Genomic DNA, 27,870 nt, shown 5'->3' on the forward strand with positions numbered 1-27,870 from the left:
ATTTATGGAAAATTCATGTAATGGTTGAATGTGTTTCCTATAGTGGTCGGTTCAGGCATTTTCGCGTTTTCGACCTATAGAATATGAAAGGCGAAAAGGCAAAACGGCCTTTAGTGGTCACCATGCAATGTACGATCAAACAATATAATTGCGGTTGAAAAGATCGGGTAAATAGCATTTGACTACAAAACTGTGTGTTTTCCATTTGTTATTCTAGCGTCACTGAGGAGACTTTTGTAGATAAAACACGCGAATGGCTATAACACATTTAAGGGTAGTATTAGTCATGGGTTTACTTGAAATAAAAAAAAAAGGAATAGAGTAAATCGACATAATCAAGACATACTTTTACTAGGAAAAATCACACAGTAGTCAATTAGTATATATTCTGTCAAATTATATAGAGTATGAATGGAACGTCAGATATATGCATGTTTAACCTGTTTAACTACTGTTGCATTTTATAACCTGACCAATATGCTAATATGAGCACGTTAATTACTTTATTTAATAATGTTTATTTTAAACCCGTCATTGAAGATCTCAAAATCTCAATTTACAAACAGAGTTTAAATGTAACTATAATTATTGATATAGAGATATTTTGAATTAAAGATTATTATGAAACAAGTGAGAGGTATAATCCACCATTTTCGTCATAAGAAAATGCCTGTACCATGTGAGGAATATGAATGTTTGAGCTTTTGATTTTGCCACTTGATCACAGACTTTCCTTTTCGAATTTTCCTCAGAGTTGGATATTTTTTGTTATTCTATTTTGAATTCAAAATCGAGTTTAAGAGATATATCAGTTGCATGTGTATGAACAATAGTGAATGTATTTAAATTGGTTTTATGATTAAACCTGCTATATATTTAACATTAAACTTTGATATTTTGCAGAAGTTCAGATAATTCCAAACAAAACTGAACCTTTCAAGGATATATGCGACATTTGTGGATTTCCAGATTTCAAATTTGTTGTTGTGGGTAAGAACACTTCTTTTAAAAAACGATCAATATTTTCTACAGGTAGAAAACACTGTTATATTAACGTCCAGTGGCTAATATTCAATGCATGGTCATGAAGAGGACACATTTACAATAAATAGAATAGGTAGGTCTTGTAATAGATATGACGGTCGTGGAAATTTGGACTGCTACTAGAAAATGAGGATATATTGGATAGGGACTGAAATTTTGCCTTGAAACAGGTCACATACGGACCCCTCAAAGAGTTTTTGCAACAATTTGTTACGTTGAAAGAGCGTTGCAATCTCTTTACACTTACACAAGGGATTGGATTTAATGTTACTATTCTGACCGGACGTGGCTGCAAACTTCTGCATCCCGCACAGCCGAACGGACGCCCCACTTTGGCAAGCATTTTACTGCCGGTCGTCGGAGGAAGACCGAGTGACCACACTTCTTTACCCAGTCACCCTTGGTGAAACTCACAGTTGCTACAGGTTGTGTTCACCTGTATGATTTAGATGATGGATTACTACAAAATGTTGATTTTCCGAGTTTTTATCGATAGATGTCATTTTTCGTGGGCTTTATTTAAGTGTGTAGTACATAACCTGATGTTAAGTGGCAAGTAAATGGTGAACCTTGAATATTTGGTTCGGTCTTAAATTAACATTACACCGTCTATGCGTTCACATTTATGTAATTTTACTATATTCGTGAACTTCTTGAATTTTAAAATATGTTACCAAATCATGTTTTCGCCTTTGATAAAAAAAATAAATGTACTTCAAATACATGTTTTACGATATTTTGCAGAATCTGGAAATCCACGTAAGTAATATTATATTTATTTATAAAGGGGTACTGCCGCTGATGATCTCATGGTAGCGTAGTCGCTTCGAGTAGAGGGTGCAATGAGTTTAAAACAACGACAGGGTCAACCCAATTGTTTTTTAGATTTGATAATTGATGCCTCGTCGCTGCTTTAATAATATGCAACTAGTTAAAATAGCAATTAAAATGAGACGGTGATAGCATGTTGAAAAAATAACTAACTGCTTTTTGACCTTCGCTGATGTCGTCTGGTGAAAATAATGGCGGCCATAAAAATCAGTTGTAGCGTTGATATCTCCATGAACCATCTTAATCAAAACCTGCTTTAGATTACTATCAGGGATAATCAATGTTAAATATCCCCATAGTAACAAAACGTTTAAAATCAAAATGCAAAATTTTAAGTCTAGTATAGAAATAGAGTTATGAACTTCATAAAACTTTTTTTTTTCAAAATGCTACTAATAATGTGGTTATTTATACCTTTCCGCTTCCAATGTATAACAAAAATCAATCAACATGTGGTTGTCGGTGTTCTCAGAAGATGATTGGTTGAGTCATAACCGTCGTCAGGTCACTAGATGAATTAAAAAATGCTACTAGGTATTAAGATTCATAACCCCATCTGCAGCCATGTGAATTACATTTTTTTTAACTGCAATTGTAAAAACAACATAGATAATAGAGATTAGCCATTTTGCACATTTATCAACGGGAAACTTCGTGCAAATCATTATAATTTATTGTTTCATTGCATTTATTAGAAAAAGGAATTTTGTAGAAAAATCAACAGACTTTATTAAACATTTAACTTAGATTATTCACTTGTTGTTCTGTGATGTGCTACCGTTCATTTTTGTTTACAAAAAGTGCTAAATAATCTTTAAATTAAAAAAAAATTGTGCTGAGTGCACCCTATAGAACTGATGTATTTGATTCGGTACATATAGATATTTTTGTTTTAACCAAGGTTAAAATTATGCACGTGTTATAAGGATATCATTGCTAGCACTTCTTGTAATTCTCCTCTAATATATCAAGTACCGAATTGCCAAAATTGAGAGAACAACTAGAACGGCTGTGGATTTTCTATAACATTTCCATATGGTAAACATTGAATCAACACAAGAGTATATAATCCTTAATAAAATTGAAAACTTTATGGAAAGTGGAAGGCACTCGACGGGGATTTTTGTTTTAAAAAAAATTATATATTATTTTTAAATCATTAGAAAAACAGTTGTTCACATAGTTATTTAGTGGATTATCGGATTTATCCAATCCAGAGAGAGAAAATATGAATTTTAAAGTGTTCGCCGACGCTCGAACATTTTGATAATTTAAACTTTCTCGATTTGATCAATCCGAAAATCCACTTGTATCAATGTTAGAATATGTATACGTATATCATGTATATATCATCATTATTGTGCGTTTTTCAATGTTAAAGATTTCCAGTCGACGTATACAAATTTTAAAGCATACATTTAAAAATGTTTGGTGTATTTTATTATTAATAACTGTTTTCATAACAATACGTGTATTCATTTTAACAAAAAAATCGAATATCATCAGACCGTATATTAAGAATTCCTGTATAATTGTCAAATAAAAATACACAACAAATGAAACAAATATAGACACAATAAGATATCAATAACATAAATACGTATTTCAGGTCCTGCAAACAAAGAGTTTGAATGTACAGCACCACCTCAATGTACATGCTGTCATAACTGTACACTGTGTTCTGTTTGCTACACAGAGGGAAACATACCACAGGAATGTCCGGGTAGCACAGGATCTCCATTACAACCGTCCTACAGACTACCTAGCCGACAGTCTTACCAATATCCTCGACAATCGTACCGATTTCTTAGGCGACAATCCAACCGATACTCTCGTCGACATTCTTACCAATATCCCCGTCGACAGTACTACTGATTTCCTCGGCGACAACCAATGTAGAAATCCAGCATACCTTCATTGCGCGTGTTGCAATAAAATGCCAATTAAATCAATAAACTGATTATTCTCTTTTTTCTTGCTGTTGATTTCGTGCTGGTATTTTTTCTTACATTCGCCATATCACAAAAAAGCAAACATTTTTGTGTAAATTTTACCTAATATGCATGTTTGTTTTATTCACATGTCGTTGTTTATTTTATGCGACTGTCATGTTAGTGCGAGGTTTGGCTAGCTATAAAACCAGGTATTATCCACCATTTTCTTTGTAAAACATGCCTGAACCAAGTCAGGAATATGACAGTTGTTATCCTTTCGTTTGATGTATTTGAGCTTTTCATTTTGTCATTTGATTACGGACTTTCTGTCTTGAGATTTCCTCGGGTTTCGGTACTTGTTGCCACATTTACAATCATACTACATCGTCTTTTTCATATTTTTGGCGTGTATAAAATAAAGCAGTATATCTGAAATGAGTATTTTTACAACAATCTAAAAACATGACAAACGTATATAGTACAATAAACGATACAAATGTTCCTGCAGCATATGCACATTTCGACAGGTATTGTTTTTTGTGCACATCAATATCAACTCCATAACTCTGCGATTATCCAGAATTTCCCCTTAGAAAGTGTCGTTGGGTAAAAAAAAAAAGTTTATCGGAAATCACCAACAAACCACATTTCTTATGTTTGTTGCCTTTTTGAAGATCACATGTAAAAACAAAAGACTACTGATACATATGTACACAACTATAACATTTAAATCCATATGCGATTATCGGGTTCAAGATGTGTGCGTCAAACAAAAAATTAAAGATTGCAATCAGTTATGCTGAAAGACATATTATTAACGTTGTACACTTTTCTTTGTATTTGGGTTATGCAATTAAAATTCCGAATCACGATTATTTACAAAAAAATAGATATCAGTTCCCTTTATTGACTTCAATAGTTCTCATTACTGACTTCAATCATTATCTTTACTGTCTAACTTACTAGATGTAGTTAAAGAAAGCAAACTATCTGTAAATGGATCTCATAGCATGGTATAAAAATTCAGAAATGACAATTGGGAATGTGTCAAAGACACAACAACCCATCCAAAGAAAATAGCCGACGGCCACCAATAGTTCTTAAACAAAAAGAGAAAATCCCGCACCAGGATGCGAGATTTAGTTGCAAAGACATTTGTCGCTCCATAAAAATCAACGCAACGGATAGACAATGCAGTGCGATTTCGCTTTTTCGAGTTTTTGCGTTTTCGCGATTTCTTCTTTTCGTCTTTTTGCATTTTTACGATATACATGTTATTATAACATCACATTTTGAATATAATTGGAGACAAGACTACAAAGTATAAGTCATTCAAATGATTGTCACATAAATTTCATATCTGTGACGTATTTCAAATATTTTCATAAATTAGAAAATTTTTTTACATTCTTTGTTGACAATTACTGAACAAATTCAAAAACAGATTCATTTGTATAAAAATGTCTTTGAATATACAATTTGCTGGAAGTTATAGTTTATTTGAAAATAAATGAAAATAATCATTTTTATCGCCATGGTTACTTAAAAATACATAATCTTTCATTTTATGCTTTTGTTGTGATTATAAAAATTTAATATTCAAATTAGCTTGTGTGAAAAAAGTTTAAAATTGAATACATTGTGTAGATAAGTCTTATGTCAAATAAAACTTGGGACGGTTTCGCGAAGCTATCATAAGACCTGTTATAAGATACTGTAATATCTTATGAAATGTGTTATGATCCTCTTATGAATATCCAGGACCTCTCCTTAAAACTGTCGTAGGTTGACCTTAGCAATCATAAGCTAAACCTGTCGCATGTTCATTTAATTTAAACAAAAAGTAACCTTGATTTATGGAAAATTCATGTAATGGTTGAATGTGTTTCCTATAGTGGTCGGTTCAGGCATTTTCGCGTTTTCGACCTATAGAATATGAAAGGCGAAAAGGCAAAACGGCCTTTAGTGGTCACCATGCAATGTACGATCAAACAATATAATTGCGGTTGAAAAGATCGGGTAAATAGCATTTGACTACAAAACTGTGTGTTTTCCATTTGTTATTCTAGCGTCACTGAGGAGACTTTTGTAGATAAAACACGCGAATGGCTATAACACATTTAAGGGTAGTATTAGTCATGGGTTTACTTGAAATAAAAAAAAAAGGAATAGAGTAAATCGACATAATCAAGACATACTTTTACTAGGAAAAATCACACAGTAGTCAATTAGTATATATTCTGTCAAATTATATAGAGTATGAATGGAACGTCAGATATATGCATGTTTAACCTGTCAATAAATAATGTTCAAATAAAGATTCTATGTCCAAACGACTATTGACATATATACGTAGCTATTACAATTATATTCATATTCATATGTGGTTATAAGGTCTACTTCTTGTAAACAAACAACAAAGATGGCAATCAGTCACGTTCTTTATTGTAATTGGGTTATGCAATTAAAATTACAAATCACGATTATTTAAAGAATATATATTTATATTAAAATGTCAGTTCTCTTCATTGATTTTTAAAGTTCCCGTTACCGACTTCAATCTTTCGCTTTTCTCTCTAAGTTTTGCGATATAATTTTAAAAAGGCAAACGTTCTGACAGATTGTTAATGGATCATCTTGCATGGTAAGCAGTTTAGACAGTTTTCGCTCCATTCAAATCAGCACAAAATTATAGTTAAAGAAGTGAGTGAAGTAGAAATCGCTTTAGGATAAGCGACAGGAACCTTACGGATAAGGCAAATTGGTGTTACTGTAATATTTGTTATCAAACGTTTCATTAAAAGATCGGGTATATAGCATTTGACCACAAAGCTCTGTGATTTCTTTTGTTTCATTCCAGTGACACTGATGTGACATTTGTACAGAAAACGCACGTCTGGCCTACAATGGTAAGCCTAGTACCTTTCATGAGAATATTTGAAATAAACGAGGTATTGAGTAAATCTATGCATTTTAAACACATATTAATCATTTAAATTTTACTGCTGCCGAGGAATATGTATGAATTTGAATATAATACATCCGATATTTGCTTGTTTAATATGTCTATGAATAATGTTCCTCTCCATTATGACATGTTTAAGGTAGTTTGTTTCTGATTCAATGGCAGTAAGTTTATCATGGAAGTTAGAATTTTTGTTAAGAATATTTGATTTTTTTTTTTATCCTTTTAATGAATTATTTTAAAAGGATCTTATAGTCATTGTCTTCTTTTTGGGGATGTTATTGACTTATTAACCGTGAGAACTAAAGTAACTCAAAGTTTCTCATTTTCTGCTCGCCATGTTCAGCATCAAGATTTAATTTCACATTTTTTCTCTTAAAACAAGTTTTTAAACATGTGAAAAAGAGGACGAAAGATACCAGAGGGAGAGTCAAACTCATAGATAGAAAATAAACTGATAATGTCATGGCTACAAATAAAAAGGCAAACAGACAAATAATGGTACAGAAAACACAACATAGAAAACTAAAGACTTAGCAACACGAACCTCACCAAAAACTGGGGGTGATCTCAGGTGCACCGGCATGGTAGGCAGATCCTGCTCCACAGGTTGCACCCGTCGTGTTGCTTATGTTACTACAAATCCGGTAAATAGTCTTATGTCTTTCTTATTTTTACCGAAATTCTCCAGAGAATTGACAGAAGTTTTACTTATATTAAAATGTTTGCAAAAAATATAACAACACAGTTAAGGGATAATTTGATTGACAAATCATAAAAATCATTTTAAATACATAAAGAGTTTGATAAAATATATTGACATGCATTGCAGAATTCAGAAATCAACGAAAACTTCATGATTTGTTAAAATACTTTTTTCTTTACAACACCAAACAAATTATATTATCTGGAATGTGGATCAGCTACATTGCGCAAATCGATTATAAAGATCCCATAAAAAAAACTACATTCAAACAAAAAGAAAAAAATACATTTTTTAAACTTTTAGGACTGAGCGAATCAGGTGAGTGTGCGAGTTGGTATGTTTTATTTTGTTATATTGTATTATGTTTAGGGATGGTTAACTTTATGGTAATAAAACCCGTCACGGCCTGGCTGGGGAATTGGGTAGGCAAATGCTCATATTAATCTGTACCGATACAGGCTCCAAATGCTTCCTTTATACGCCATAAGTTATGGTGGTTATCCTTATGAGGGATGCTTATACGGCGACAAGAAGAAGAAGAAGAACCATGTGGGTTTCAATTAGTCACACTAAAAACTAAATTTAATAATCAAGGAAAGAAAAAAATCATGAACTATTTAAACGTGTTAGAATATTTTTTCTTTAAAAACCAAACAATTTATATATTCGGGAATGTGGATCCGCTATAAAATACATTGCGCATATTAGTTGCACTAATAAAGATCCTATTTCAAAAGACTACTGAACTATATATGCAACTGTTACAATTATATTCATATGTACTAATTAGGTTGACTTGTATTATTTTTAACAAACCGTGTGGATTTCAATTAGTCACGCTAAAGGACAGATAATTAACGTATATTTTTTTCTTTGTATATGGGTCATAGTAATTAAAATTACACATCACGATTATTAAAAAAAACTTATATATATGTTTTATATATGTAGGTCAGTTGTCTTTATTGACTTCAATCATTCTCTTTAGTTTGTCAATTTGTAGATGTAATAAAGGAGAGCTACCTTTCTGATATACGTAAAGCAAAGTGATGGTTATATTATCATGGTAAGCAGTTCACGCATTTGGCTTTCCTTTTTAATCAGCACAGCTAATTAAAACCGTTAATTTTTTAACGAAAGTTCGGTATTATTTTTTTTTTTTTTTTACTTTTTTAGTTTTTTGCAAATGTACATACAGAAAGCAAATTATGTTAGCATAAAATGCATACAAATTCCAATTGATCACTCTAGTCTACAGTAAATAATAATTTATCAATAGTTGTGCACTTGATGAGTTTTCTTGACTAACATAATATGAAAAAATATTGCCGAGTTTTGTTTTATTTAAATTGATAACTTACTTGCAAATGTATTGGATGTGTCGATTAAAGTGGTACCTTACACTACAGGGAGTTAACTCTGTAAAGTCAGCTAAACGTTTTAATTACGTTGTGTTGTAAAGGGAATATTAAGCTTATCAATGATCAAAATTAGTGTTTGTCAAACTGCTATATTTTTTCTGCTGTAATTTTTCTGACAAAACGGTTGGTTCAAAATTTTTGAAATTTTTATATTTTTGTTAAAGGGTCAAAGTAAATACATTTTAATTTTATTAAAATTAAACGAGCCAAACAAATTTCAGTGAAAGTGTTGGGTACATTTGTACCACCTTAAAATATCTTATCTCACTAGTTAAATGTCTTTATTTTGATTTAGTGTATTATGCTATGTTTTTGCATTCCAGATTTCATAATGATTGTAAATGGATTGATGGCTCGAAACTTTTCCCGTTTGTTTGTATTGCTTTTAGTTTGGTGTGGTATTTTAACCTCGTTGAATACACTGCTATTGTTTCGAGGTAACTTTTATTTGATCAAAATCTTTTGTATCAAAGAAAAGAGTTGAATGATATGTATACCAATAGAAATTGTAAACGTCATTACTACACATGAATTACTTGCTAGTTCTTATAAAGTTGTAGACTAAATTTATTTCTTAGCTGATTCAACATTCAACTCCCTCGGGCAAGTATACCCTGTAGAAATTTTGCTATTTCAGTGACTAGTGGCAAACTAGTTCATCATGTTCTAAATCATTCGTACAGTCCGACATTTTAAAAATTTGCGTTTAACGGTTACTGATAAAATTCAATCTAAAAATGCTCTTTGAATCCTAAAAAATCAAATTAAAAAAAATTAAAAATTAAACGAAAATTCAAACAGAAAGTCTCTATCAAATAGCAAAATCAAAACAGTTAACTATTAGAAAACAACTGTCAGATTCCTAACTTGGTACAGGCATTTCCTTATGTTGAAAATGGTGGATGTAACTGATTGTATAGCTAACTACTCGCACTGTGACTTTCTCATTATGTTGACAACAATGTTTGAGTAAAAGATACAAAAATAGGTACAAATGTCAAATACTGGGGTGCAACGGTCACCTTTATTGCAAACACGAATGCAGCGTTTATGATTTATTCAGTGGTAAAAAATGGAAAACAACACGTTTAATTATTTCTCGCGTCCGAATCGCTTTTCTGGATTTACCTTCATTAGGAACGCTCAAAGCCAAACATTTGAAATACGTAGATGTATAATTACTGAAAATCGTTGAAGAGCTTTATGTCAAAAAAAACTAAAATGAACAGCCAAATTCATCTAGGGCCAACTTTGCCTGAGGGTAAAGTTGAAGAAGAAAAAAATATGATTAAAATTTTGCACTCAATTTGTGATTTGTGAATCTTTTTTTTTAAACATTAAGTTATAAACACTTGCAGCGTACTGATATTTGAGTAAACACACTTGTTTTACTCATATTTTGTCTTCTTCTTCGTTACCACTGAATAAATCAGGAACGCTGGCTTCATGTTTGCCTTTCTTTATTTTTGTAATTTGTAAACCGTGTGACGTTTATTGCATATGCAATGTGAATGGGAGCTTTACAAAATATATGGATATAAGAGATCTCCACGAATATTTTCAACTTATGGTAACCACTATTCTGTCCTCTGTTCTTGACAAAACCGTTAGCTCCATTACATTTTAACTTACAATAAGTAAATATTCGGAAGGCACCAGTGTTGCAAGGGACTACTTAACTCTCCAGAGCACCTGCTGTTTTATTTGGGGTTCGTATTGCGTACTCGTTACTGTATAAGGCTTCTATATTGTAAACATTCGTTTCCTCGGGGATTTTTCACCACGGTGTATGAAATATACATGATACTATTTTCAATTGTACTCCTATTTGAAAGATTAAAATAATTTTCGATACACATGGATTACAAAATCAGTTGAATTGTCTTTGCTCCCTTCGTATACGTAGACGAAAATATGGAAGTTTACTTATACAGAGATCGGAATGTACATCGCACACTGATTATACTAACATCCAAATGAATTTACATCATTTGTTACTTAATATTTATGGTTTTAGTCGATATAAGGCAACTTGTTATCTTTTAAGGGTAAAAACTTAATTGCCAATAGCTGCAATATAATTGAACATACTATATAGGTGGAGGCATAGATATGATCATAAGGGACTTGTGTATAAGTAAACGAACGTTTCATTCGTATCCAAAACTAATTTACTACTTTATGGCATCGCAATGAAATTTATTACTTTATGGCATCGCAATGAAATTTATTACTTTATGGCATCGCAATGAAATTTATTACTTTATGGCATCGCAATGAAATTTATTACTTTATGGCATCGCAATGAAATTTATTACTTTATGGCATCGCAATGAAATTTATTACTTTATGGCATCGCAATGAAATTTATTACTTTATGGCATCGCAATGAAATTTAAATTTGTTTTGCTAGGTATAAAAGAGGGACGAAAGATACCAGAGGGACAGTCAAACTCGTAAATCGAAAATAAACTAACAACGCCATGGTTAAACATGAAAACAGACAAATAGATAAACAATAGTACACATGACCCAACATAGAAAACTAAAGAATAAACAACACGAACCCAACCAAAAACTTGGTTATAAAATGAAAACGACAAATTGCATACAGCAGAATGTTATTATAAGATAAAAAAAAATGACATTGTTAATTAAAATATGCATTGTTCTAATTCAATGGAAAATTCCAATTTTCAGAATATTTTACTTTTTGTCTTCTTCATATTCTTGTCACAAAATTTAGTTTACTGGCTTGACCCATAACATATTTTGTGTTAATGCTTTCTAATTTTTTTTTAGGTAAACAAGGTGCAAAGGAGTATTTAACGTCGTATGACGATCAACCCATATTCACTGAACGCGACACCTCTATCACATTGAATTATGAACGACATACATCAGAGGTTAGAAGCATTAACTGGATTTAGTAAATCTAATTTTGAATAAATGAGCACTATTGGAACGGATTACAATAAATATATTGACAAGTAAAGCCCTCCCACTCAGTCAGTCTGATACATTCATCACAATATATCTGGTACTTAATGCGCTGAGGATATACCCGGACTAAACGAATGTATTTAAAACCAATTCCAAACAACAATTCACATGAATGTTACTTAAAACAAAAATATAAAAAGTAAAATCACAAAAATAATGAACCCGGAGGAAAATCAATTCGGAAAGTCCATAATCACATGGCAAAATGAAATAACAAAACGCATCAAAAACGACACGACAAGAACTGTCACATTCCTGAATTTGTACAGGCATTTTCAAATGTACAAAATGAGGGATTAAACCTGGTTCTATAGAGCTAACCCTCTTACTTTAATGACAGTCTCGTCAAATTCCGTTATATTTTCATTGATGCGTTAAATAAACAGACACAATAAATAAAATAGTCAAAATATGGATACATCATTCATCATCGTATAACAATACATTATACATTCTTTCAGTAATAAGGTTACCGTTGTCATTAGATCATATCTTTGGTAATGAACCAATATAAATGATGTTTTAATAGTGTTGTCTCAAACCAAAAGGTGAAGAGTTTCAAAAAAGTAGAGTTAACTGTAGATTTGCTGTTAAAAACTTATTATAAAAGCAAACAAATATGACAGCAAAGAAAAACAAAATGTCATATAGACAAAGCATCATGATCATTAAAAATGAAGGACAAGAATATAAAAAATGATAATAGCACAATAATCAATGACGCGCTGTATTATTACTGAGCCATGCCAAAAGTATATTAACAAACATGGACGACTATATATTTAGGGTTATTAATATACAATGACCAATAAAAGAACAATTTATCACGTAATTAAGATAGTAACTACGTATATACCTAGATTCTATATTTTTTCTGTGACGTATTAAATTTATTATAAGATCCATTTTGTTTCAACCTGTGATCAATTTTATTTGGCAATCGCCAATGGCAGTCAGCAGGGTTAACGAACATCAGTTGTTCGACCTGTTAGTCAAATGCGTTTTGTTTAAATATACTTTTTCACTCTTTTGGTCTTTTGAAAAATGTTGTTTGTGCTGTTTTTAGACCCTTCTACAACGAAATTTGTTTGACATGCACACGTATAAAAATTGCGGTTTTTATCCAACGCAGTCATAGGTTTGAACGTAGTTTTCAATTTAGACTCGTTTATATTTTTTGTTTGGGCATGTATCATATTTTCCCTCCGGTTTATATGATCCGTTCATCCTATATATTGACTCTTAAAATTCAAGAGTTAATCTAAAAATGAGGGTACTTTCTCTAAAAATGAGGATGCATTTTATATGGCCTTCCAAATACCGTTTCGATCCCTAACATCACTGAAGAGACATTTATTGTCGAAATCCGGATATGGTGTACTAAAGAAATATTGACACCGAATGTTTGTGGCACAACATCCTGTCCACAAGTTAACATTTTTTTTTTCTGTGACGTATTAAATTTATTATAAGATCCATTTTGTTACAACCTGTGATCAATTTGATTTGGCAATCGCCAATGGCAGTCAGCAGGGTTAAAGAACATCAGTTGTTCGACCTGTTAGTCAAATGCGTTTTGTTTAAATATACTTTTTCACTCTTTTGGTCTTTTGAAAAATGTTGTTTGTTCTGTTTTTAGACCCTTCTACAACGAAATTTGTTTGACATGCACACGTATAAAAATTGCGGTTTTTATCCAACGCAGTCATAGGTTTGAACGTAGTTTTCAATTTAGACTCGTTTATATTTTTTGTTTGGGCATGTATCATATTTTCCCTCCGGTTTATATAATCCGTTCATCCTATATATTGACTCTTAAAATTCAAGAGTTAATCTAAAAATGAGGGTACTTTCTCTAAAAACGAGGGTGCTTTTTATATGGCCTTCCAAATACCGTTTCGATCCCTAACATCACTGAAGAGACATTTATTGTCGAAATCCGGATATGGTGTACTAAAGAAATATTGACACCGAATGTTTGTGGCACAACATCCTGTCCACAAGTTAACAATTTTTTTTCTTTCTGTGACGTATTAAATTTATTATAAGATCCATTTTGTTACAACCTGTGATCAATTTGATTTGGCAATCGCCAATGGCAGTCAGCAGGGTTAAAGAACATCAGTTGTTCGACCTGTTAGTCAAATGCGTTTTGTTTAAATATACTTTTTCACTCTTTTGGTCTTTTGAAAAATGTTGTTTGTGCTGTTTTTAGACCCTTCTACAACGAAATTTGTTTGACATGCACACGTATAAAAATTGCGGTTTTTATCCAACGCAGTCATAGGTTTGAACGTAGTTTTCAATTTAGACTCGTTTATATATATATATTATATATATACGAGTCTAAATTGAAAACTACGTTCAAACCTATGATTGTGTTGGATAAAAACCGCAATTTTTATACGTGTGCATGTCAAACAAATTTCGTTGTAGAAGGGTCTAAAAACAGCACAAACAACATTTTCCAAAAGACCAAAAAGGTGAAAAAGTATATTTAATATATATATATATGAATATTAAATGACTGAATAAGAAGTCAACGATTAATCTTACAGGGCGATGGGTCATGTAATACAATTATGTACACTACAAAATATAATATATAACAAGTCAAAAAGGGTACAACATCACCATTGAATAACTATAAAATAAACAAATATTAGATATTTCAGATATCAGTTATCCTTCTTCTGTAATAGCACAATGTCAAATGAATGATGTCAATATATTCAAATTGAGACACTATCAAAATTTTAAAAGTTTATACAATGTAGGCAAACATCACAGACGCTGGTACAATTTTAAAATTTCCAAAAAGGGTAAATTTCGTACGGAATATTTGTCAAAAGGACGAGACATGGTTCAATCCAATTTATTAACTTTCTACTCTGACATGTCAGACACTGGTGACGTTTTATGAAGTCCTGAACAAGTTTGGAACTGTGAAAACAAAAAATTGTATTTTTATAGAGAAAAGATGTTTAAAACAAAATACGCCTTCTATTCATTATAATGTTCAATTTAGTAATTTAGTAATAATATTATATAGCTGATACAACTCTCAAAGTCCTTTTTTCTTTTTAGAAAATTCTAAGAAATGGGTCTTGGAAAGATGGCTACCATTTTCATATAGATCTTTGCAATGCAGAGCGTGTCAATGAAACTAAAATGGATGATGTTTTTAAGAACAGTATCATGCCATTACTGAGGAAGCAACTTGCTTATTGTAGAGTTTATAAAGGAGGATCGACATTTTGGAGGCGTCTTCTCGCCTATTTACACAGGAACATTAAATTATCCCCATTTCATATAAAACCACAAGATGAAAAGAACAAATATAGTGTTTCGTGTGCAAAGAATAGTTTGAATTGGACGTATGACATGTTAACAGAGACCAGAAATTTCATGTTTACCAGAAATCCTTATTCCCGTATTTTGTCAGGGTATATCGATAAATTATATTCACCTAATCCATATTTTTGGAAAACTCTTGGTGTAGTTATTATGAAAACTGTTGGTAAAAAACGCTCGTGTGGTAGTGCTGTTACTTTTAGAGACCTTGTGGAATACATCATTCAAACCCCGATAGAGAAACTAGACGATCATTTTATACCAATCAATGCTATATGTAGACCATGCAAAGTCAATTACCACTATATTGGTAAAATGGAAACTTTTCTAAATGATACACTCAATATATTTGATAAATTTCAAATAAACTCAAGCCCTTACATAACAGAAAATTTCAGAGATGAGTATACAAAGGATGCGATTTATGATACGGTACATGCTTTTGTTGCTTTTAGACACGATTCTAAAAAATGCATGAGTCCGTATACTGGTTTGCTACGAATTTGGAAGAAGCTGCAGTCTAGGGGAATAATTTCTGAGAATCAATCTCTTCCCTTAGATAAAAAAGAATCGCAAAACATAGTGTTATCAAAATTACTAAATATCGTTTCAACCACACACGAACTATCTAAAAAGGATAATCTTTCAGAACAAAGACGGAACCTTTTTATACAAGCGTATAAAAGTATTCCGCTTCCCTTAATGTACAAATTACAGAGTGTATATCAAGATGACTTCAGATTGTTTGGATATGATCCTTTTCCAAAATCTTTATTCGGAAATAGAGCCAACAAAATGCCTGATATGTTTCTAGTATAATGACGATAGAAGTTGAAAGAAATACAGTTTATTTGATAAGGTTTTGCTTTATTACAATTGTACAACACAAACATATTGGGTAAAAATATTTTTATTATATTTTTTCTAATTTTACCCAAGATTGCCGAAATGCATTTGTGTATACTTTTTGTTGGGTGAAAATTTCACCTTATGGATCATTATCCATGATACAATATTTATAATTTATTATCTTAAACGATTTATTTTGTTTTACAGTATATAATATTAGAATGTTATGGTGCTCAACGTTTTAACTCAGTGTTTGTCCGAGTGCACTTTCAGATTAAAAATTACTGGTATGAAGCAAACCTTCCGATATCAAATTTTAGTTTAAAAGAAATGAAATGTGTCCCATTTAAATTTCTGATCCAGGTAAGAGTCGTTTCAGTGTAAACACATAGTATAATGTTGTTTTACTTCGACCTATAATGGTTAACTTTTATAAAACTTTGACTTGGATGAAGAGTCTCGTTGGCACTCATACCAAATCTTCCGATATCTATGAAACAGATACAGTGAAGTTGATAATACTACATATTTATAATGTTGTAACTTACAGCTAAAATGTGAGAAAAATATTAACGATGAATACGTCAACGAGACAGAAAACTTATAACACAAATAAACAATTAACTAATGGTGTCATATAAATACTACTGATTGTCTACCTCAGTAGTATAAAACCTTAGATGAAATGGGCAAACCTTTCAACATTTTGAATCCTCAATGTTCCTCATCTTTGTACTCTATTTGGCCTTTCTATGTTTGTTAGTTTATTCGAGCGTCACTTGTTGGTTCACGAAACGCGTGGCTTGCGTAGACAATGTTAACCTTGATATATAGTGTGTGACGTAATAAAATTGAACGATTGCATCAGTGCGTTATAAAACAAACTTTGATTTGTCTATTGGACATGTTTTCTTCCCTAAAAATATTTAGAATGAATTTAGAAAATATATTCTATTTTTAAATCTCGGACATGTACATGATGAAATTGATTATTTATTCAATATGCAAAATCCTGTATAATTTCTTGATATCATATTCTGCAATAAATTAGTTACAATATATAAAAACGGACAGTCAAGAATGCTGCACAGTACAACAGACCACATCACTAATCAACTATCGGCTCATCCTAAAAAGAGATAAACACTACGAACAAACTGACTTGATATATGGACACAATTTTGGTTGTTAAACAATATTGACGTGCTTGCAAAACACCCCTTTGCCTTTCTAGAAATACATGTCGTTAAAACTATTTTTAACATTTATTATGGAACCTGCCTAGTACAGTTACCAACAGGATGACAGTTAACTTGGAATTTGGAAAAGGAAATAAAAATAAATAAAACATAATTTCGAAAGCAGGGTCAAAAGTTGGTCGCTTTCAAAGAAGTTACATGTAGCTTAGTAAAATACGGGTTATCATGGTAAAACCATGTGGCTAAATAAACCAGAAAATTACTCGTAACGGGTTTCATCAAATCCTATCATGAAATTTAATTAAAATCTGAAGTATTTGTGAAAAAATCAGCAAACAAAAAAGCGTTAAACTGAGTTAAAGAAACTATTCACTCAGGCAAAGTTAACCATGGATTGATTTGACAATCAATTTCTGTCTTTTATCACATAGCTCCTTGCTGACGTGTCCAAGTATTCATCATCTTTTGTTTTCAATTTTGCAGATTTGAACGTTCTAATGCCGAGAAAGCTATCAAAGCGCTTCGGACGCACGAATTAGGGTCAAGGTATAATAAATGGGCTATAAAAGATTTTGATAAAATATGGCATACAGCTTAAGCTCGTTCAACTATAAATAAAATTAAAAAAAATAATGCATTTACCTCTTTTATTTTCTGAAATGTGATCGTTTGAATTCTTTCATAAAAAGGTGAACCATTTTATAGGAAGCACATAAAAACGACGAAAAACGTTCTTAAAATAATCAATTCCCTAATTTCAAGTACATAGATTTTTCTTTTAAATCTACATTTTCTTGATACATGTACATACATTTCCGTTTAATGTATCGTTTATCGTTGTTCTATGTAAGATAATAGGTCACTGGTGAGTGACAGTTTAATTGCTTTTTGGTTTTTTTTTATTTCCAAAGTTAATTTAGCAGAATATTCCTGACTTGACAGCTTGAGAGGCTTAGTAAACAACATGATTAAAGGATCTTTATTTTTTGTATCGCATGACAAGAGAACAATGAGATAGTATATCATAGGTTCCCAGTACCATTTTTATTTTTTTCAAACATATGCGTATATATATGAGTAAATAAAAACATTAATATTCTGAATATAGAAAACTCTAGTGTGAGCTTTTCGACAAAACCAACGTTATCGTACGCTTTACATCATTCGATCGCTGCAATTGCTCGGTTGAAATGTTTTACATTGTTACTTTTGTGTAAAGTTTTACAGTAACGCTATACAAAAAACTTTCATATGTTGTTTTGCATTTCACTTGTTCTTTTCAACTGAACGTATCTATTTCAATCAATCAAGTTTAAAGACAAAAACATTCACGATTTGATTACGTTCTTTTCACAAATGTCGTTGCACACACGCAGATCTATAACAAAAAATATTTAGTTTAAAAAAATTAATTACAAGATCGATAGTGTTTCCTTGCTGTTAAAATCAAGGTAGGTTTAATTAAGATATTGTGTTTACATTGTTTAATTAGCCATTTATTCTTTTTTATGAAATCATGCATAAGAAGTTATTTTAATTAAAATTCTACCTTTCAATTAATTTTGGAGCACAAACGAACTGTTTTCTATATTAATTTTCGCAACTATTAATAAAATATTATTGTATTGTATTGTTATTGTATATTAATTTTCGCAACTATTTCCACCTTATGTTGACCGAATTAGTAATATTATATTATTGGAATTATGGACAAAATATCCGACTAGTAGCTGACCAAGGTCAATCCGTAACCTAGTATTAAGCTTGCTAATATGTTTTTTTTTAATTTTGAGACGAAATATAAACTTTTAAATTAATAAAGTAAAAAATTCTGAATTGAAATATCAGAGGTTACATTTTATAATACACTACAAAATTTTAAAAATGTAATAAAGCGAATCCGATTATTTGTCATTTATGTTTTATAATTAAGGAAATTAGATGGAGCGGGACTTTACCGATGAGACTATGTCTTTTTTTATTGGTTTGATTGTGAATAACAATGTTTTCTTTTTTTTGACAGATTTCGAAATACAAAAAAAAAATGTAAAATATAAATGTTCTCATTAAAATGGCAACTGAAAACATAGAACTTTTCTGTGGTCCCTGTTCAATTAGTCGTAAAAAGTCAAAATCAACTAGATGGTGTTTAGAGTGTGAGGAAGGACTTTGTGATGATTGTGTTGACCACCACAAACGGATGAAAATGTCACGTGGTCATACAACAATAGACGCCAATCAGTATGAAAAACTGCCGTCTTTTATTCACACGATTAATCCCGACTGTACCGAACACAACCGGAAATTAGAATTATACTGTCCATCTCACAAGGTATCATGCTGTATGCAGTGTATCCTTACTGACCATCATAAATGTATCGATGTTACGCCATTGGAAAGTGTGGCTGCGTCAGTCAAGTCGTCGGCTGCTTTTCAGGAACTAGACAGAGACATCGAATGTGTAGTTGGAGACTTGGATAAATTAGCCAGAAGTAGGTCTAACAATTTGAATAGAATCACAGAGGAAGAAACACGAATAAAAAGCGAAATTTTCACGTTAAGAACACATTTTAACGAGCATTTAGACAAACTGGAAGAACAATTATCGAACGAATTACACGACGTTAAATCTCGCGAGCACTCAAAGATTGGTACAGTTCTTCGAGAAGTAAACGAGAGACGCGATAACTTGGTTTCACTACAAAGAGATCTGAAAGGCATCAAACTACACGCCACTGATATACAAGCATTTAATGGCATTAGACATACAGAATCCCAACTAGAATCGAGCAGAAGTTATTTGCAGTATTTGCAGACTAGTGATACGACTGTAGACATTGATATTTCATTTGAAACGTCCCCAAGTGTCAAACTGATCATGGGTAAAATTACATCATTCGGTAAAATAAACGTAGTGACTGCGCATACATCTGCTTTACATCCAGTGGTTCGATCTAGATCTCTTACAACGCCTAGATCATCAAGAGAAATTACGTTAAAAAGCGGTAAAACGTCACTTACTCAAATCCCTGAAAAAAATCGACACGAAATAGATGTAAGGAAAATATCACTGCTTTTTCATAGGAAAATATCAATTCCTGTTGGACAACTTGGTATCATCTCTAGTATTATTAGGTTAATCGACAAAAAAATAATAGTGGCTGAGTCTTCCTATAAAAATGGCCATCTATATGTATTCAGCGCTTTAGGAAAATATCTAAAAGAAATAAAAATAACTGGCGACCCATGGGACGTAACCCAGTTAGATGGAACAACCATCGCAGTATCATATCCCGACCAAAACGAGGTGAAACTTATTAACTGTATGAACGGGGATATTATAGACACGATTCCATTACAAAAGTCAGGGTGGGGACTTTGTAGTGACGACTACGCTATTTTTGTTGGCATGAAAGGCAACGAGTTACTTGAATTAGACTACTTTGGAAACAGGATTAAGAGTACAACTATCAAATCGAGGCTTGAAAACTTCCATATCGGTACAGACAGCATTTATTACGCAGACAATAAAAAACATATTTTATTTTGCGTTTCGTTAACGGGTGCATTGATATGGACGTACCAAAATGAGTACATGCGAGGACCGCAGAGCGTAACAACAGACAAATACGGTAATATTTACGTCGCGTGCAGTGATAATCATTGTATTGTAGTTATTTCCCCTGATAGAAATAAGATTCGGATACTTCTTGGGAAAAGTGTTGGACTAGAACGTCCTCAAACTATTTATATTGACAAAGAAAACTCCGTTCTACTCGTCAGCAATCGGAACGGAAAATTTGCTGCTATGTATAAAATTGTGTATCGATAACTTAGATGTATGTGCTTTGGAAATAATTTCAAAGAAATTTGGACATAGTGCGTTCAAACACAATACATTCATTGCAGATACCAAGATAATAATAGAAAATGCATGAATTTGTAAATCTTCAAGGCGTGTTCGAAAATACTTTTGAAATGTTACTATTAGACTCATGTGTATTGCAAAACATTGTAAGATGCACTTTTCACAAATTATATAATCCATAATTGTTTCATTCATAGATATAGGAAGATGTGGTGTGAGTGCCAATGAGACAACTCTCCATCCAAATAACAATTTAAAAAGTAAACCATTATAGGTTAAAGTACGGCCTTCAACACGGAGCCTTGGCTCACACCGAACAACAAGCTATAAAGGGCCCCAAAATTACTTGTGTAAAACCATTCAAACGGGAAAACCAACGGTCTAATCTATATAAACAAAACGAGAAACGAGAAACACGTATATATTACATAAACAAACGACAACTACTGTACAGCATACATCGACAGATTATCGGCATCTACAGAGGCTTGTCGTTTGTATTTGTTTGAAAGGAGGGACGAAAGGTACCAAAGGGACATTCAAAAACGTAGATCGAAAATAAAGTGACACCGCCATGGCTAAAAAAGAAAATGACAAAAAAAAGTACACAAGACAAAACATAGAAAACTAAAGACTAAGGAACAAGAACCCCACAAAAAAACTAGGGGTAATCTCAGGTGCTCCGGAAGGGTAATCAGATCCTGATTCACATGTGGCACTCGTCGTGTTGCTCATGTTATAACAAAACCTGGTAAGTGGTATAATTCGGTAGTTTGTTATGATATCCTGTTGGTATGTTTTAATTATTTCATAAATGGTATTCCGGAGAGAACCATATGCATCGACATTCGTCAGGAAAACTAGTTATCCAAGTCAATAAACATTAAAGTCGTACACACTTTTGGCATGAGTGACAAATTGATATACACAAATCACTATTACTACAGTTTCTATGGGTTTCAATAAATGAAATAAAATTAAACAAAATTAGATATAACATTAAATAACAAGTAATGTGTTAAGCCTATAACAAACTGTCTGATATTAAATAATGTCATTACTTAAATACATGTAACCTTGAAATATTTGCAAGGTCACTTTTTTCCCAGGATCCAATGTGTTTTTATAACACTACTTTTAATTTATCAATCGTTGGATTTACATACACAATATCATCATTTTATGTCTGTGATACCGCCATCCTTCTTTTAATGACATATTTACTGCCAATAAACAGTTTTCATACCTGAACTCGGTGTGATTTTTCTCGCATTTTACTGTCTACGCTAAGACTTTTTCAAAATAATAACAAAATTATGATCTCGAAATTATTATCATGATATGTCTTCAAGATTTATAAAAAAGATTTTAAGTTCTTTTTAACTTAATTATTGTCAAACAAGTTTTAACGGATGTAATCTGTGATCCGGAATTCGCATTAGGATTCATTCAAAATAAACAAAATAATTGTAAAAAAAAAAATGAAATTAAGTTGATACGTATATTTTATATGGTAGAAAAGTTTTGTCATGAAATACAGTATTTTATTCGTTTTATAACTATTTTATTCCGAAAAGAAAGATTTAGCAATGAAATGTTTGTGGTAAAGACCCTCGTGATCAGATACAAATGAATTATTACATTGTCAAGTTCGACATTTCACCCATAACTTTTCAATTCAAACTTATAAATTTAAAGCCATACATAAAACGTTTATTAAAATGTTTAAAAATAGTGATCAGTAATAAAATGGTAAGTCGGGGAATTTTACAACATGAGGGAGGTGCTAAAAGCGGGAACTTATAAAATCATTATCTGAAATTATGAAATTAGTTTGGCAAAAAATCCGTCATTACATTTAATTACTTTATATCAATTAAGAAAATAATAATGATAAATCAGACAGATAATTTACCATTTAAGGAGTTTGAAATTTACGTTATAAAAGCATGCTAATTTCTGTATCCCTTTACACAAAGGCCTCGGCATATTTTACGCATAGAAATAAGCTCAGCAACGAATATTTCATTCATTAAATTCTGCTTGTGTCTACATTTATTATTAAGTCCTCAAGATGGAGGTCAGAACACAGCCGCTTCCGGACAATATTTGTTTATTCGTAAGTAGCATTTTTTAATTAAATTTACTGCCTTCATTGGGACTATTATTCGAGTTTTTTTTTCTGAAACAATGATCAACTATGATTTGAGCTAGTATTATAAACAGTTCATAACTAGTTCGATAAAACTTTTGAATCAAAAATTCCATGTTGGACGTTTTATCAAAAACACAACTTTCTCAATATCTTAAAACATGTATATCCAATTCTTATAACAATTCTTATAACATATGCAATAAATGTGCGATTTTCAATCTCTCTCTTTTTTTAAACTCTACAAACCAATTTGATTTAACTAAAATATTCAATACAAAATGTCTTATTTCAAAAGGGTTTAACATGATCTAGACTATACGTATTGGTTTTGTTTATGGTACAACTGACTATTCAGGGTCCAACAAATAGCCACCCATTTTGGGTTTTTTTCACGATTGACCAGAATACCCGAAATATGGATTAGTGGTACGTTTTTAACTGTTCCAAATGTTCAGTTGATTTATACAAGTATTAATACTATAATTTACACACAAACATATTTTTTAGACTGAACCAGTAACATTTTCGTTGAGTACGAATACTTTACTTCTAACAAACAAAAAAAAACATGTCCCTTTCTACCGGTTTCACTCGCATAGTCAAAACAGAAAAAAAAACATACAATTTTTGACTATATTTGAATATATACAAATTTTGAAAGGCTTGGATTCATAACTATATACTAGAAATATTTTCAACAATTGTACATATACCTATAAAGTCTTAACAGAAAGACAGAAAGAAAAAATAAATTTAAAGACAAACAAAATAAAAGATTTTGGAAAATTTGGACATGGTAAAGTAATAATGTCTTGTACCTCAAGCACATGTACACATGTCTATCTAGGGTTTTCAGCTCTGCTCATTATACTTATAATGATTTTTTTACTGTTAGTTGCGACAATATTTTTGCTGTAGACGAAAAAGACAATGGAATCCAATCAACCAAAGGAAACCAAAAGTTCGACGAGAGAGGAGCCGTGTTGTAAGTAGATAAAGAGGAAAATTATTCTTTGACGTAAAATATAAATAACACAACTGTTGATTTTTTATTGAGCTCTTTTGGTATGATGCAGATTAACAAAATATTTTTTAAAGTCAAAATCCATTGCTATAGAAGAAGGTACATGCAGCGCTGGAACCGTATACGTACAAAAAATGTACATATAAAAATAAGGAGATGTGGTATGAGTGCCAATGAAACAACGTATCACCAAACTTCAAATGAATTTGATGTATGAAAGTATTAGGCAACCGTACGGCCTTCAACAATGAAAGAACTCCATACCGTATTTTCGGCTATAAAAGGCTCCGACATGAAAATTATGAAATAATTCAAACGCGAAAACTAACGGCCTAACTCATAATAAAACGCCTTGCGCAAAAATAAACAACTATTATAGATACGAACCAACTGAGGACAACCTCTACACAACAGGCTCCTGGCTTCGGACATATATTAGGTCAGTGGTTGTCGTTTGTTGGTGTGAATCATAGGTGTGCTCTTTTATCGTTTTTTTTAGATAAGACCATTGGTTTTCCTGTTTGAATAGTGTTACACTGGGCAATAAAGCGCCCTTATTATGTAGCTTTATGTTCGGTGTCAAGGCTTAGCCAAGGCTCCATGTTGAAGCTTCAAGGCCGTACTTCGATCTATTATTGTTACATTTTGATACAGTTTGACTTTGATGCCGAGTCCTAATGGCACCCATATCACATCTTCTTATTTGTATTGAAGGCGTCACCCCCTTCCTAAATCTGGGACAGTGGTATAACAGTTCAACTTTTGAAGAATGTTAATATTTATATCGTAGTTGTGAAACACGAATTTTAGAAAATCGAGTGCCCATAGCGAATGTTTTGTTAGGGACTTAAAGGTTGCATTCTTACATAGAACAAGCTTAGTAGCGTCACTGTCTGCAATCCGCAAACATATTAAAATGTCGATATCAAATCCCGAACGTTTAACGCTATTTTTTACATCTTGAGTACTGGATGTTTTCTCCATAGTATATACTTTGTCTTCAGTGCAACCCAATACTGCACTTCTGCGCTCAACATTATATCACTATCTCAAGCAGCACAGAACTTAACACCGTCAGCCCTAATAATTTTATGTATCTGCACATCTAGACTTTACATCAGTTGCACTGGAGTTCAATAGTTAATATGTATATAAATAAGTAAATGTACAAATAAACATACATTTTTTGTACATATAATTTGTATATCAGGATAAATTTATAAATTCATTAGCTAAGGCTTATCTTCCAGAGAGCCTCCAAAACATCCTCAATATATTTAAGGCAGACACAAACAATTTGTGTTTTTGTTGTTACACTTTCAGAGCACTTGCAGTTTCGGTACTGTATTGCATTTCAGAATTCGATTATTTTAGTGACTGTATTTTTTCCAGACATTTGCAGCAAAAGTAAACAAGGTGGAGCCACTATTTGTACATCAGGAGTCATTAGATGAAACATGCTCAGACGACAATAGCGATCATGGGACCACATACGACGATCGACTGAAGGCCAGTGAAGAAAAAGCCTCCGAAGAAAACTCTTCAACCACAGCCTTACTAGATGAACGGTTTTCAGATAAATCATCATCTGAATCGGAATACGAGGAAGGAGAGGTTTTAACAGTTGAAGGTATATTAAGGCAGCAACCATCTGATTTTCGGGGGGGGGGGGGGGTGGGCTATGGTTTTTTTTTTTTTAAAAAGTGTGTTTCCAGTTTTTGGAGGAAAAAATAATTTGTTTTTGACCCTGAGAAAAAAATAATTTCACCCTCAGCTGCCACTATATGCCGAAGGCGAAAAAAAAAGCTTGTCAAGAAAAAAAATCAATACCCCCCCCCCCCCCCCCCCCCCCCCCCCCCCCCGAATATTAAATGGGTGCTGCCTAACAAATTAAGAATCAAAAATTATTACAATTTGCACTGATTTTGCGATCAAAAATTCGTTTTCTTTTATACATTATTATTTTTACATAAAGTGTGTATATATTTTGAGTCCATTCAAATAAAAGAGGGACGAAAAATACCAGAGGGGCAGTCAAACTGATAAATCGTAAATAAACTGGCAACGCCTGGCTAAAAATGAAAAACAGACAAACAATAGAACACATGACACAACATAGAAAACTAAAGAATACGCAACACGAACCCCACCCAAAAACTAGGGGAGATCTCATTTTATGACCACTAAGTTTAGTTCTATTATATAGAGAATAATACATGGCAAAATCCGTCTCATATGTCGTATCATCCCGAGACATCAATATCAGCCCAAGGGTTTTTGTCGGACGATTTAAAAAAAATATGGATATCCAATGAATCTGATTCTATTAAATATATGATAAACAGAATAATACATGGCAAAAGTTTGCCATGTATTATTCTATATGTATTATTCATTAACGATCATTAACGTTAAGTTCAGGCTAAAAAGGTATTTGTAAACGTGTCAAATCAGATTAAGGCAATAGTTTTATTTAGCGTGAATATATCTTTTTGCTCCAAAATTGAACTCATTTGCTCAACAACTTATTTGACTCCATTTATTGGCGCAATTAATACCATCAGAAAAATAGAGAGTGGTACAATTGATACTTTTTCAAAACTGTAATTGGCGCAAATCGATTCTGCCCATTTAGTGAGAGTTTCAGTCATACTGTATGTATGACTTATTTATATATCTTGGCTTAGCAATCAGTTCTGTTTTTACAGTTTCTGTCTATGATAAACTAAAGTTTTCAAGATAATAGGCACACATGATAGAACTGTTCATACTCAATCATCTTCTTAAAAATTATTCTTCTACAAACTGTCAATCAGCTAAGTGATCCGTTTAGTGTTTATTCCTTTTTCATTTTAAACTTTGAAGATAATAGACAAAAGCTTTAGAATTATCAACTAATTGTCAGTTTTAGTGTTTTCAAAAGAGCAAAACGTTCGAAGTGATGAAAGAATTCTAGCATTCTTACACGGGGAAAAACCCAGACACCATGGTTAAAATTAAAACGTAAAAATATATATATTAGTCTACAAACAACCAGTTTAAAGATCATGGGAAAAATTGCAAGAATATAAATAAAAACAATACAATTTTTACGTTAATATCCTTTTTCTTGGTTCGTTTAAAAAAATTATTAGAAATATTAAAGTGAACTTTATTTGGATGGAGAGTTGTCTCATTGGCACTCACACCACATCTATTTGTTGAATATATTATTTTTTTATTGAATCAATAACAGACCAATAAATGCCGGAATTCAAAATGGAAGCTTCATTTAGTTACAAACAGGTAAACCGTGGATTATATACATGACGTTGTGTAGTTAAAATCGTTTTTACAAATATAACATTTTGCACTACAATTTGGGATACATTCAAGGCAAAGCAAATATATAACTAACAAATAGAAAAAAGTAGATGTGGTATGAATGCCAATCAAAAAACTCTCAACCCAAGTCACAATGTGTAAAAAGAAAACCATTATAGGTTATCGAAAGGCCTACAACACGAAGCCCTGACTC

At 31.9% G+C, this 27,870-nt stretch overlaps 2 protein-coding genes and 1 long non-coding RNA gene across 3 annotated transcripts; all 3 read left to right on the forward strand.

Moving 5' to 3' along the window:
• Positions 1-6,354: 6,354 nt before the first annotated feature.
• On the forward strand, positions 6,355-9,332 carry LOC134700614 (uncharacterized). Its single transcript, XR_010103941.1, has 4 exons — positions 6,355-6,453; positions 6,670-6,718; positions 8,484-8,546; positions 9,225-9,332. It is a non-coding gene; the product is annotated as an uncharacterized LOC134700614 (long non-coding RNA).
• A 2,438-nt stretch (positions 9,333-11,770) lies between these two features.
• On the forward strand, positions 11,771-16,157 carry LOC134700621 (carbohydrate sulfotransferase 9-like). The gene is made up of 2 exons (XM_063561991.1): positions 11,771-11,807; positions 14,992-16,157. The coding sequence occupies exon 2, from the start codon at positions 15,076-15,078 to the stop codon at positions 16,075-16,077; it is 1,002 nt and encodes a 333-aa protein (XP_063418061.1). The 5' UTR covers positions 11,771-11,807; positions 14,992-15,075; the 3' UTR covers positions 16,078-16,157.
• Positions 16,158-19,377: 3,220 nt separating this feature from the next.
• Positions 19,378-21,138, forward strand: LOC134700603 (uncharacterized). Its single transcript, XM_063561978.1, has one exon. The coding sequence runs from the start codon at positions 19,378-19,380 to the stop codon at positions 21,136-21,138; it is 1,761 nt and encodes a 586-aa protein (XP_063418048.1).
• Positions 21,139-27,870: the final 6,732 nt, after the last annotated feature.

The sequence above is a fragment of the Mytilus trossulus genome, unplaced genomic scaffold (genome assembly GCF_036588685.1).
Source record: "Mytilus trossulus isolate FHL-02 unplaced genomic scaffold, PNRI_Mtr1.1.1.hap1 h1tg000164l___fragment_2___debris__unscaffolded, whole genome shotgun sequence".
Lineage (NCBI taxonomy): Eukaryota > Metazoa > Mollusca > Bivalvia > Mytilida > Mytilidae > Mytilus > Mytilus trossulus.